This window comes from Buceros rhinoceros, unplaced genomic scaffold, assembly GCF_000710305.1.
Source record: "Buceros rhinoceros silvestris isolate BGI_N320 unplaced genomic scaffold, ASM71030v1 scaffold3482, whole genome shotgun sequence".
Classification (NCBI taxonomy): Eukaryota; Metazoa; Chordata; class Aves; order Bucerotiformes; family Bucerotidae; genus Buceros; species Buceros rhinoceros.
In genome coordinates, this window is record NW_010399355.1 from 51,366 (window position 1) to 65,185 (window position 13,820).

The following is a 13,820-nucleotide window of genomic DNA, read 5'->3' on the forward strand; positions in this document are numbered from 1 at the left end:
AAAGAACAAACAAAACAAAGAAAAGCCTTCTGGTCATCTGGCTGGATCATAAGTATCTTCTCAAGACTAGCAGTCTTAGACTGTTCATTACTAGTTCATTTCTGCTGATGAACACACTGTTGCTGCAACATGATAGTTTCCACTGTGGGAAGTACCTACATCACTATGCTGCGCTGACACCGACTTTCTTAGTTTACCTCAAATTATTCCAGTTTAGCTGGGGCACTAAGTCAGTGCAAAAGCTCGGATTGTACTGAGGAGCAGCATTAGATAATGTGCATTTCACATACTGTCAGCTGCGTTTCAGTCTGTTCCCTTTGATAATTTTAGATCAATTTTTAGTAAAATACATGTGTCTTCTTAGAATGTCCTTTAAGCTGATGCCAGTGCAGAATGCTCTAATGCTGATTGCTGTTCTATAGTTATATGATGCTCTTTATCGGAGGTGGTTACAGCACTTGAGGAGCATTGAGAAATTGGACTTGCCAACACAATTCCATTTAATCTCTGCAACACCTTGGAAAAGCAGAGGTTGCAGAAATTAAAAGCCTTGCCTGTAGCCCTAATCAAGTCTAGGTGGCTACATTAGTCATCAGCATCTGCACTGTGCATTGTAGGAAACTGCCTCAAGTTGTGCCAGGGGAGATTTAGGCTGGATATTAGGAAAAATTTCTCTACAGAGAGGGTTGTCAAGCCTTGGAACAGGTTGCCCAGGGAAGTGGTGGAGTTCTCATCTCTGGAGGCATTAAAAGATGTGTTTTTGTGGTGCCAAGGGACATGGTTTAGGGACCCTGGCGGTGCAGGGTGAATGGTTGGACTCAGTGATCTTAAATGTCTCTGCCAGCAAAAATTCTTCTGTGTGATTATGTGTGATTCTGTAGACTTCCTTTATGCATAGTGGATAGGAATAGGTGAAAACCGGAAAAAAGCTTTGCCTAAAATGGGCAAGCTGCACATCTTGCAGAAATACTAGCATATAGGCATAGAAATCATTTTACTGTTCTACTGTTAGAAAAAACAGCAGCCGTTGAACTACTGGAGTATACTAATGGTGAAGAATGAAGTATAGGGTAGAGTGGAATAAAATAGAAATCCTAGTCACTGATTTTCCTAATTTCTCGACATATGGTTTATTAAACAAATGCTCTCAGTGTGAAATCTGAGACACATGAAAAAAAAGGCGCCTGCCTTGTGCTTTGGCTGTGCATCTCTGAGGACTTATCCTTCTGTCCAGGAGCTACTGCTGTAGCTTCTTTCTGACCTCTTGGATTTGAACGTGCTTGCCCAGTTGTTCCAAAATATAGTGCACACCTGATGGTCACTCTGGGCAAGTATTTGCTATGGTTTGGCTAAGCGATGTCTTCTTGGCAAGACCAGTACATACCCTAGTGTTCAGTTCACTGGCTAGGCATGCAACTGGGTAGCTGTTGTTTTGTTCTATCCTTTGCCTGGAATATTTTCAACATATTATAAATATTTTAAACATTTAGAGTTGTGGAGTGGTGTTTTACTGCTCTTCTGTTTTCCTTTTTCTAAGTACAAAATTGTATAAAGAAACCATGCAATTTTAAAAGATAGGTCAGTTTTAATGTTAAAGTGAAAAAGCAGATCTGAACAGTAACACTGTTATGTTCTTAATTGTCCAAATTCTGCTATGACTAACACAGAAAAAAAACATTTCATTCTTTTTATCTAATACTATTATATTTGAAAGAATTTTACTTTAGCGGTAGTTAGATTAAAACTTAGAAGGAAAGGTGATTTTTAAGGTGATGATGATGCATGTTGATGACTGCATTGCTAACAGTTCCCCTGTGAACTCCTTTATGAGCTAATTCAAATTAACGGATGTATCTCATGTAGCTGTTCTGCCTGGTAAGCTCTGACTTGTAAGGGTGTCTTACAGGAAGAGGGCAGAAAGTTCACATAATGAAATAATCCATGGAATAGACTTTGAATTACTTGAATAATTAAGAAATGCGAAACTTCAAATGGAAGAAGTCATTTCAGTTAAGGTGTTTTGGTTTAAAATCAGTTCAGTTTAATAAGATATTAAATAATTTTTAGACCTGCTAGTATCCATTTCCAGATTCTGAAAAACCTGAGACAATTAGAATAAGAATTGAACTAGCAGAATTTTTGCTGATACATGGTTTAACCCCCATGGGCGGCTCAGCCCCACACAACCGCTCATTCACTCCCCCTCAGTGGGATGGGAGTGAGAATTGGAAAGTCAAAAATGAGATGATCATGGGATGAGATAGACAGTTTAATAGGTAAAGCAAATGCTGAGCAGGCAGGCGAGGCCAGTTAAGGAATTCATTCCCCACTTCCCATCAGCAGGCAGGTGTTCATCTCCAGGAAGGCAGAGCTTCATCACATGTAACGGTGATTTGGGAAGGCAAATGCCATTACTCCAAACGTCCCTTTCTTCCTCCTCTTTCCCCCGGCTTTTATTGCTGAACACCATGTCGTATGGCATGGAATATCCCTTTGGCCAGCTGGGGTCAGCTGTCCCAGCTGCGTGCCCTCCAGCTTCTTACGGATCCCCAGCCTGCTCGCTAGCAGGGCAGCATGAGAAACAAGGGAATACGTTGACACTGTGTAAGCGCTGCTCAGCAAAACCACCCCTGTGTTATCAATACTGGTTTCACCGCAAATCCAAAACGTAGCACCGTGTGGGCTGCTATAAAGAAAATTAACTCATACCAGCCAAAACCTGTGCATGGTCTTAGGGGGAAAAGTTGCTGTAGTTATGAAGTGAATCTCGTGAGTTTTCCATGGCAGCTGCTGAGCAGAAGAGGGGTTTTGTTTGTTCTGAGTAAGAGGCTTGCATCTTATGCATCTCACTGACTTTTTGTGGTGATGATTTTTTTTCCATTTAAGTATAGTCTTCCTTCCTTGCAGGCAGGCTAGGGCTTCAAGGGCAATAGGAGAGGCATTCTTGTGATTATACAATCTACAGATTAGCTAACTCTCTGGAGTAGAGGACTCATAAAGACCCACAGAAAGTGCATCTTTACAGTCAGTCTACACCCATCTGTGTCCATGCTGCTGGTAACGGCGACGAGTTCTCTCTCCTGGCAGCCTGCTCCCGCAGCCTCCCTTGTGTTCGCACCAGCGCACCAGTTTGTGCAGCCATTCAGCCATATGGGTCAGAGAGTTGCTCCAGACAGCAGCTGATCAGTTTGCAGTGGGATTTCTAGTAGTGCGGGGTTTCCTTCAGGCTGATTATCTGTCTGATCAAGCTGACAGCCTATCTGCGTGGACACAAGAGGAGGGAGGGAGACACAAGAAGGGATGGCTCTGCTCCTTTTACAACAATGTCGATGTAGACTGGCGTAACAAGCCTGTTGATTCTTTTGGCAACAGAGTTGGGGATTTTTGTGGGGTTTTCATATATCTTGGTATTTTTGTAATCAAATGGTAAATGTTGTGACTTTCACCCCTAAATCACACCATTCTAAGAATCTTCTCCAAAACTGTACTCACACATTTCCTAAAGCATTTCCAACTCACATGGAGCTCTCAGTTTGCTGGGAAATTCATGTGCACAGAACAGAGTACGCAGTTAGATGCTCATTGCCCTGACAGCCGAGAAACTATGTTGCTTCTTACAGATTTGGAAATAAAAAAGCAATTTAAAAAAAAAATTTAAAGACCAAAAGGTAAGAAAAGATCACTTGGAGAATACCCTTATATATTATAATACAATTTTCTAGGACTGTGTTAAATTTCTTATGTTTCCTTTCTGATAGCTGTGTAGGACTAGTTTGTTTTTCAGGTCATAAAGTGATTCTCCACCTTTATTTCACAGAATACTTGTCACCCTACCACAGTGTTTAACTGGATATATGTTCACTTAATCTATGACTTCCTCTGTTTTTAACACAAATTTTCAGGCTCTTTATTACAGCCTTCCTGAAGTCTGAAATAGGGTTTCCAGCTACGTTGTGTTTTGCTCATAAACTGCTGCCATGAGTTGAGCTTCAGGCCATCTGTCATCAGCTTATGGAATCAAAAGCGGAGACAAGTGAAAAAATCAGTGAGATTCAGGAGCTCGCTCTGTACTTTGTTGTCAATGTCGAATTACTGCTGTTCGTAGAAAAGCACATCAGCCTGGGTTGTTTCAGGGACAGATCTATATTTTTACTCATAATTTGGGTACCTTACATACATCATAATGGTTACAGCTATGCTGGGAATAGTCATTGTGGAAAAACTATGATATTTGTTAGGTGACCTGGTGATGATGGTAAGTACAATTTATTACATTAGTTGAACTGTTGTTATCACCGGAAATGTCACAGGGATCTCTGTGTGACCTATGCATTGCTGAGCTACTTGCCTACAACTGACCCTTCTTTAGTTATCTGTTTCAATGGTCAGTTTATTTTAGTAAACTTAAGTAGTTGTGAGATAGAAAGTTCTACAAAGAATAGTTATGTTGTTTATGTTTGCTCTCCTGTTAGATTTAAAAATAATACCTTGTATAAAATAGCACAGCTCTTGATACTTGGCTATTCCAAAGACATTTTAGACAGACTTGGTGATCTTGGTTCTTCGCAGAAACAATGTTCATAGTCTAATCTCATAAGCAACGTGCAAAAATGTGGTAGAAGAGCTGCATTTTTGAGTAAATAGTAGGAATCGATGAAATACATGATGCTAGCTTGAAGTTCTCTCTCTTTTTGCAGTATTCTAGATAGTCCATCTACTATCGTTTATGCAAGCCAATTCATGAGAAAAAATTACAAGTGTGTTGAGGAATGTCCCTTTGCCCTTACGTTTCCTTCATGTTGAGAAGCTGAGGATATCTGAAGAATTATTCAGGACACTACGGTGTCTAAAATAGGCTTTTTTGACAGGTGTTAAGGAGACATGAGATAAGGTTAATCCATACATCATGCCTACGTACGGGAGATTGCTCTCTGACACTATTACTATTACTATTACTCTGGTGCCTCAAAGGAAGAATATTTTGCTCTCTCATTATTAATTGCAAGTTAGCTGTCAATTTACTGTAATCCACACAAAAAACTCCAATAAAATATGTCCTCTTCTTGATGCAAATGCAGGAGTGATAGTCCAAAAGTGGAATTAGTGGGCAGTACAGTATCCGGCACGCTAGAGAAAGACTCCTCTGAAAGAACTAATGACATCGGTAAGTTGTAGTGCTTTTTATAGTTTGCCTAAGAAATTTATGCTGTAAATGTCTGCTTTTTAGTGACTTTGTTATGATCCAAAATGCAGATTGAGTATTTGGCAGTGAATGTGAGTGCACTTCTGTCAAATTTTAATGCAGGATTAAAGGATCGTTTCTGCTTTACTTGTTAAAATTTTGTTGGGGTTTTCTGTTAGAAAAATTTTTAAAAAGGAAATACGGAACGGTGAGCTATTTTGAATAGGAGAGCTTTTGTTGTTTCAGGCTTTCGAACAGAAATAGATGAGAAGCTCAACGATAGTAAGCCAAGCGTGTTTTAACAGATGAATGTTAGTGCTGCCACAATTTTAATGCTGGAAAAGATTGCGGATTTGGTGCAGTTAGTAATCTTTACACTTTCCGATACAATGGAATAGAGACCAAATTGAGGCCAACTTGAATAAATGTTACTGAAAACACCGATTAAAAGCAGTCTAAATTTTGCTTATTTGTGTTCCTGCAATGCAAACAGTTTAATCAGGAAATCACCTGGGAAGGAGTAACCATGGGTTATTTTTCTGTCTTCTCTCACCCTCCTTCCTTCTCAAGTTTTGCAGTGCAGGAGAGATGTTTGCTGGGGCGGGTGCTGCAGTAAGTGGCGCTTGGAAAGCAAGGTGCTCAGACTCTTGTCCCAGGACTGTAAGCAAAATCGGCGACAGCCATCTTCTACCTCTGCTTAGAAATACCACTGGTGACAGCTGCTGCCGTCACTCTCCTCTGCCGTCGCAGCTGTGCCGCGAGAGACCTGTTTTTGTAAAAGGCAGAACCAGGGTACCCTGGATGTGTAAGCATTACTGCCTTTCACCGGTGGCATTAAAAGTTACTTTGGTGTGGTGGTTTCTACCGAGAGTGCTCCATTAGTAAAACATTTCTGTAAAACAGTATGTACTTCCCACAGCCAAACCTGCCTTTTCTTTGGACTTGAAAGAAGAACCTTACGTTATAGGTGGATTTTAATTGCAGTGTAACAATCAAATGCTGAATTGATTTCACATAGATTTATGAGCTTTGCAGCATCCATGTGCCTACTTTTTTTTTTTAATCTGCCACTGGTGCTATGATTTATGATATTAACATTATTCTGGAAAGGCAAGTAGTATGTTTTTTCCAGATTTCCATTTGGGATAAACATGTAAAGTTAGAAGCGTGTGATAAATTGCATAAACATTTTCATTGTAGAGATTAATATAAAGGAATGGTATGGAAATGCAGTCAAATTCTACCATTTAGTGTTTGTTACTTACGTTTACAAATTTGCTTCAAAGCATGTAAGCTTTTGCTTACTTGAAAGAGCAAGCCAGCACTGTAGACAGCATATCGTGGTCTGATGGAAGTAACCCTTTTCTATTCCTTGTGTTAGTTTCCTTGGAATCACTATTGGTATAAAAGCTTTTTTTTTTGCATTCTTCTTTTTTTTTTAAAACAACCTATAATAGGCTGGGTAGGAAATTTGATTTATAATAATTTTCATTCATTTCCAGAACTTAGGTGGGGGGTTTTTGTGTTGTTTTGGTTGGGGTTTTTTGTTGTTTGTTTGTTTGTTTTTTTAATGAAGAGTAAGAGCTAAAAGAAGTCCGTAAACCAAACCACATACACAACATGCTGCAAAGGGTTTGGCTGATGACCTCCTGTTACCGCTAACAAGGAGAACCTATTGGGCTCAAGGGTAAAATAGTGTGAGTACTTAAGATAAGTATAACTTGATAGGGTCAAACCAGAGTGGAATTTACAAGGGCAAATCATGTAGTTCTAGCCTGTTAGACAACTTGTTTAAAGAAAAAATAAATAAATTATGATTTTGGAATGAAAGTGGATCCAGAGATCATAACTAATGGATTTTCAGGAGGCTTTTGACAGCTCTGGTAAAATATTGTTAAAGAAATAAACTGGCTTTCAAGAGAGGGCAGAGCTATACATTAAAACTTAATAAGCCCAAACAATTCACAGTAGATTAATGTCTTTAACTATGGGGAGAGGTTTGGAGTTCAGGACAGTTTATGGGGCACCGTAATTGGAAAGATTTATGATAAATGTATTAGAATTTTTATTTACAAAGAGAACAATGGGTTGGAGAAATCTTGTGGCTAAATGGGTTATTCATAAAAAATGTGGATCAGGGAGTGGAGTTGTCCCAGTATATTCCAAAATGCTGATGGATTGGGCAGGGTGAGTCCAGATAATACTGAGCTGTGGTACATGTTACTGATGTTGCCCCAGCATCATCTGTGGGGAAGACAGCCTCAGCTTCTCTGAGGTTCATCCTTCCAGTCAAAATGGATCTGAATAAATCTAGTCATTTGATGTCTTTTCAGTAATTTAAATTCACAACACGAATTAGACTGGACCTATGTGACAGACAAGGTGGGGTTTAGCAGTAGCCTTTGAGGAAAACGGACGTTAAAAGCCCTTTGCAGCAGCCAAGGTGTAGTATAACCATTCTGGGTACTGGGCACCTCTTTATTCCTCTTATTAGCCCCAACACCATTCCCAGGCAGTTCGAGCTGTCAGAGGCAACAGTGGAGAAAGCAGCAGCTAGTGCAAGTTTCTTCACCTTCTTTCATACTTATGCTAAGTACTGATGGTGAATCGTGGACTGAAAATGAGTACAGCTCTCTCCCGGCTCTTTTTGCTCCAGCGATGTTAAGCTGAATAATGGCTCTTGCTTTCTCAGTCCTATGGCCAGTCTGAAGCTCTTGTTCTTTTACTTAAAGCGGAGAGATGTACAAAAGCACTGGAGAGACAGTTTTGGTTATAAAAGCAAACCACACTAAAGTTGGGTGGAGACCACTTTTCCACTCGGTGAGGAATTGGGGAATCCAGGCTCAAAACTCGTATTCTGTTGAGGAATATGGCACTTGTTTTCTAAGTAATATTCCAACAGTGGATCAGTGTTGTCTGCCAGAAAATACTGTACCTTTTAAAACACCTTTAAAAACATTCTCACCCAACTTTACCAATCAGGAAAGTCGCAAATGCTTGAACACGGCTGAAGTGATGTGTAATACTGTGCATATCGTTCTGGCAGCTGCATATACAAGTTATTTTTATGTAGATGTTAGCACATGACTTGATTTCACTAGCATGTTCTGCAGAGTTGTGACTTGACATTTAAATTTCTTGTTGATAATACAGCACTGATTACAACTTTGCAATCTGTACTGACAAGAGCAAGTCCTGTTCAGCAGCATCACTGTTGCTGACAGATATAATGGCAGCTGCTACTGCTGTTGTTCATGCCTTTGCTTCTTTCCACAATTTTTACAAAAAACGTTGGAAAACTTGCCTTCAGAATATATTGTTTAAGCAGAACCATTGCCCATTCCTCCTCACCTCTTCTTTTGTTTTCATTTTCCATGTTTTCAGTGATGCATTTACTTTCCTTTCCATACATCTTTCATCCAGCTTTCTCTATTTACATCTCTTTGCCATGAGTAACTCTTCTTCATTTCAAGAGGGTAAGGCTTTTTTTTTAGTCCATTTCTTTTCTGTCCTGTCTTTGCTTTAGTTGACAATGCATAATAAAAAACCACAAAAATAAGTATTTCGTCAAACATCTAAAGTATACATGGCTACTTTTTTTAATTTTAAAGTTGAAATTGAGAAAATCTTGCATTATAGTATTGAAACGAAAATCATTGTAGTTTATTTTATTGTATAATAAGGAATTTTAGTGATGCAAGTGACATGTCCAGTTGCACGTGCTAATTGTCAGTGCTGTGGTTTCATTAACCTGTTCTTAGAGACAGATGGCATCATCAAGAAGGTTAATGTGTGTATTTCATTGTTATGTCCTTACATGTGACAAAACAAAAACGTTTAGCAACATGCTATGACAGTTCTCTAGTCTGAAAGAGGAAAAAAAAAACCCAACAAAGCACAACATAGAAATTTGAAGGGCACTCGCTGGCTCTCCGTGGAAGGTGCATGGTCATGGCATCCAAGACTTTGTTTCCAGTATTGATGTGGTTAAATCACAGTAGTTTACATCTTGTAAAGTCTCATCTACCAGCAACTGTTCTGGATTGACATTGGCTTTTTGAGCTTAGTTTAAATGCTTCTAAAGCAACGTAAGCAACACTGAAAGCAAGCTCTGTTCTGCCAAAGGAAGAGCAGTCCGTGTGTAGAATTATGTTGATTTCAACAGCTTAAATTCATGTGGTTTTGCATAACTTGACTTTTCTTTAAGTTATGAGTTTCTTTGTAATATCACAAAGAGTTGTTGTGTCTGAGGGCCAGAGCAATAACAGAAACATCGAGCATATACAATACCTTACTGGATCGAAAAGTAATGCTTCCAGAAAATTACTGGGTTACGCTAATTAGTTATTGGTATTGAGTAATTTCTGCAAATCAGTTAAAAGACTTAATTCCAAGTCACCATTTCACCATTTCACAAGACTTAATTCCAAGTCTTTTAACTACATATGTGCGCTCGCATTGGAATCCTGCAATTGTGAAACAAGTCTTGTCTATCCGAAATAGACTTGCCTTGAAATCGTCTAACACTTAAAACATACGGATTTAAGCTACGTGGTTTAAAGAATTAGCCACAAAGAAATAAAAGCATATCTGCTGTGGAAATGCTCAGTTAATCCACACATGAAGCAGTTTCTGGGCTTTGCAAAAAGACTGAGCTGCACAGGCGCTTCCCACACAGAGCCAAACAGACACATCTTTTCAATATTTTTCCTGGCTCTTTACACACTTTGCATAGTATTTATGAAAGCAGCTAATAATGTTCATCAGTGCTAACATAAGGCACATATGCCTTCATTGATTCTTGACGAAACGTATAGTGTTGGTATGAATTTTTTTAAGAGATACCCTGAAAGCTGGTTAACGTGAGTTCGTTTTTCAGTATTGCTTCACACTTCTAATCTTCAGGGCATTAGCTGGTGGATCATGGAATACTGGCCACATAATTAGCCATGCTCTTTTTCTGTCCCTCCCTCCAAGGCTGGTAGGATAGTTAGTTAATGCCTGGGAGCGTAGTTAAAATATCTCATAAAAAAACCAAAAAAACTGTTCAGTATATCATATTTCCTTGAGCAGTATTTGCAGTTGTTCCAGAGCTGTAACGTGCTCATATTTGTTAGGAGAGGTGATTGCTGTGCCTCTGACTGGAAGAAAAAGTGATCTAATAGCATTTGGCCCGCACTAGGGAAAAAGATGCAGAATTTTTCCAGTAAAAGGTTGTAGAAGGGAGCAGTGTTGCCATTAAATCACAGGCTGTTCCAATGTGAGACATTATTTTGCCTGAAGACACAGAGTAAAAGTTGGGAAAAAGGAAATAATATTGGTAAATATAAGGATTGGAGGACAAAGTGTGACTCGTATAATGAAGACTGAAATCTGCCTAGACCAGTTATTACTTTCTGTGCTGCTGTTCATGCTCATTTTAATTGGGTGAAGCAAAGGAGCAAATTATGCAACTGGGTTAAGTTGTAATATTTATGTCAGTGAATCAAAATCACCTATAAATGTAGTTGTGAATTGTAAATATTGTAACCGGGGATATGTTAATGGTCCATTATGTAAATTAATTAGGTCTTTTTCCCTGGAGGGTCCACAAAAAGGCAGTAAACCAGAAATTGAAATCGTTCTACATGTGTGTCAAGTTGAGGTGCCTGAAAGCAGCATATCTATTTCTTCTAGCTCAGTTTTCTTGACCTTTCAGTTCTTTCTTGGCATCTTCTGAATTGTTAAAAATAAAATCCTTATGAGGGCACTGGCAAGTGGTTAGCAGAGCTCATTATGGCAGCTTTCTGCATTCAGCTATTAAAGCGATAAAAGTCAGGGTTGAAATGGGAAAAGATCTACTTTAGGCAAGGTAGCTGTCCGGTGACTGTCCTGAGAAGCCAGGTGAGCCAAGCTGTTTCCTTCCGAAGCAAGGAACCATGTGGGCAGGCCTCCCCAGCACATCGCTTTTACAGTCCTGAACAGAGTAACGCTGCACCCAGGGAGCCCTCCTGCTAAAAGTACCAAAACTTACCCAAAACTTAGAGAAGAATCTGCAATTCATTATGGGTGAGATTCTGCTGTCCTGACCCTGGCGAGGAGCACAGCTGTATTCCCTGAAGGGTATGATGCTTCTCAGTGTGGAGACAGTAGCAGAATCGGGCCACTTGAAGCGGTTAAAATAATTGTGGTCTCCTGAAAATTCCCAGTAATACTCACGTTCTTGCTTGAGTTGTTTTTTGGTCAGTGCTATCTATTGAACAGACAGTACTGCTGAAGATTCCATCTACAGTATCTCTGTCTCAATTGATAGGTTTCAGGTTTATTGTATTTAACGTTGGTATGTGCACCATTTCACAAGCCTATTGTCAATCTTTTAAATGTATTGAAGATGATTATGGAATGAAATTCTGCCTACGTGGCTTTTGTGACATTATCTTCTTTAAATGAATTGAACGCCACCTTTGCCTCATTTCTTCCAGACCTGTTGTTTTTCAGTTCTGTGAAACCTCACCGTTAGCATTCTGAATGTCTTGATTCTGCTATTATTCATCACTTTCCATTTTAATTTCCTCAAGGTGAAATCTCTCTACTAATTCAAAAAGTTTTCTGTTTTTATTACTTTGCCCAAAGACTTAAAAAACCTAAATGTAACATGAAGTTAAGGCCTAGCCACGTTTTATGCCAGAATAGTAAGTGCAGGGGGGGGAAGGGGTAAGGAAGGAAGCATAACCATGAAACTGGTTGGTTTTGGTGTTTTGGGGGTTGGGGTGTGGGGAAGCGCAGATTGAAGGTTATTTTCCAGGGAGGTGCAAGTCCAGTGAGCTGAGAACTTTTTCCGTACATAATTGGCTTCCTGGTTCTAGGCATATTTAAAAAAACCACCATCATCATGCTTTAAATAACCATGTCTCCAAATGAACATAGCAATGGGGAAAAATATCCTGTTCGATATCCTATTCTTAACTGGCTTGGAAGGATGCCAGGGTACAATTCTTGCACAGCTAAAATTTTTCACATTCATTAAATATGTTTGCTCAGTAAGCCAGATATTTTATGATGTGTACTACACCAGTATATTAGAATTACTCTGATGTCTTTATTCCCATCTCATGAATTACTGCATGAATTCCTGGCTTGATCAGTGAGACAGTAATAATAATGAATGCATCTGTTTGTTTGTAGAACGAGTATTGGCTACATTTAATCAGGGAGTGGCACTAACTGATGGGTGCCCTCTGTGTTCTATGTGTCCAATGGAACCTTCCTTACTCTACTATTACTAGACATAGATGGAAAGCTGGACTGGTGTTGGATGCTGATGCTGCCTCGCTGGCAAGTGACATGGCTGTGAATACAGCAGACCAGACTTGATTTTTAATGGTGTTCTGCTTGGTCTAACTCAGGAAGGTTATACATTTTGCTTAGTATATAAAATTAAGCTCCCAATTTCTGATAACTACAGAAACACAAACTAAAGTACAATGTTTAATTAGTGCTTAATGTCCTCAGTGAGTATAATGTCACACCCATATAACCTTGCTTTCTGTCAGCAAAAAATAATGAAGTAACCAGAATGAGTGAATTCATTACTGGATCTACAGTGTAGATGTCAGTAAGGCAGAAGTCTCTTGAGTGGTTCTGCTGCTCTTTTTCCTAGTTACCGGTTTACTAGATTAGAATTTTCCTGAATTAAAACCTCATAGGTGATGACCATGGAAGGTGGTGCTAACCTCAGATGCAGAGTGGATTTGGGAGTGCAAACCACGTCTAAATAAGGAGAACAAACAGAGGAGGATAAAGGGCATATGGAAGGACTGGAAATGGATTTACTATTTTAGCTTTGTACCAAGTGTTGTCTCTTACACTTAAATAGAATTTAATTTATAGTATCAGCCGAATGGCTGTGATTTCACTAGTTTCGCAGCAGATTCTACCTGTGGAGCCTTTCCAACCTCTGCTCTGCTCTTTTTTTTTTTTTTTTTAATTCAGTGGAGGTATAGGCTGCTTTAGTTTATCTTTCTAGCTATCAATCAGAAATGCATTCAGAAGTGGGAAAAAATTGAGGATTCCCAGTATTTTTTGATAATAGAAGCTTTGTGCGGGAATGTACATCTTTCTTGGTATTCATAAAATGCATGAAGCAGATTTTATCTGCAAGTGCTCATGGGTCTCAAGGACACGAATTCATACGCTTCCTATGTATTGATACATTTTACAGTTTATGAGTATTTGACTGTTCTGAACGAACAGGGAACTCAGAGCAGTTATGAGTTTATTTAAGACATGGAAACACATTGAATTAATGCCTTCGCTATTTTTTCATTGATTGTTTTCCATATTAGCGTAGATACTTACGTTTTGTAAGAGCAGAGGAAGGGACAATGGCGCTTACCATAGAAGCAGCAACACAGAGCGAGGGAGGTTGTGTACTGGGTCCTTTCGAGACTGCAAGATAACTTCACCCAGTTCGCTGCTCCCCATAGCAGCAGTCTGCCCTTCCTCTCAGTTTTAGCAGCTTGTATCAGTCCTCTGGTACTGATACTGATCCTTTCTTCAGCACGGGTATTTGTGCGGCTGGGCACATGCGGTTGGAAAATGAGCTGGATTAAAACTAGCTCAGGAAAAAAAAATAGTAAAAACAGTTAAGTGGGAAAGA

General features: G+C 39.3%; 1 protein-coding gene across 1 annotated transcript in view; it reads left to right on the top strand.

Moving 5' to 3' along the window:
* SH3KBP1 (SH3-domain kinase binding protein 1) overlaps positions 1-13,820 on the top strand; it is a gene marked incomplete at its 5' end in the record, with an annotated part of 65,636 nt that overhangs the window by 40,385 nt on the left and 11,431 nt on the right. Inside the window, one exon of the mRNA XM_010131420.1 lies at positions 5,079-5,164. Coding sequence (XP_010129722.1) covers positions 5,079-5,164 — 86 coding nt within the window. The remainder of the gene's footprint in view (positions 1-5,078; positions 5,165-13,820) is intronic.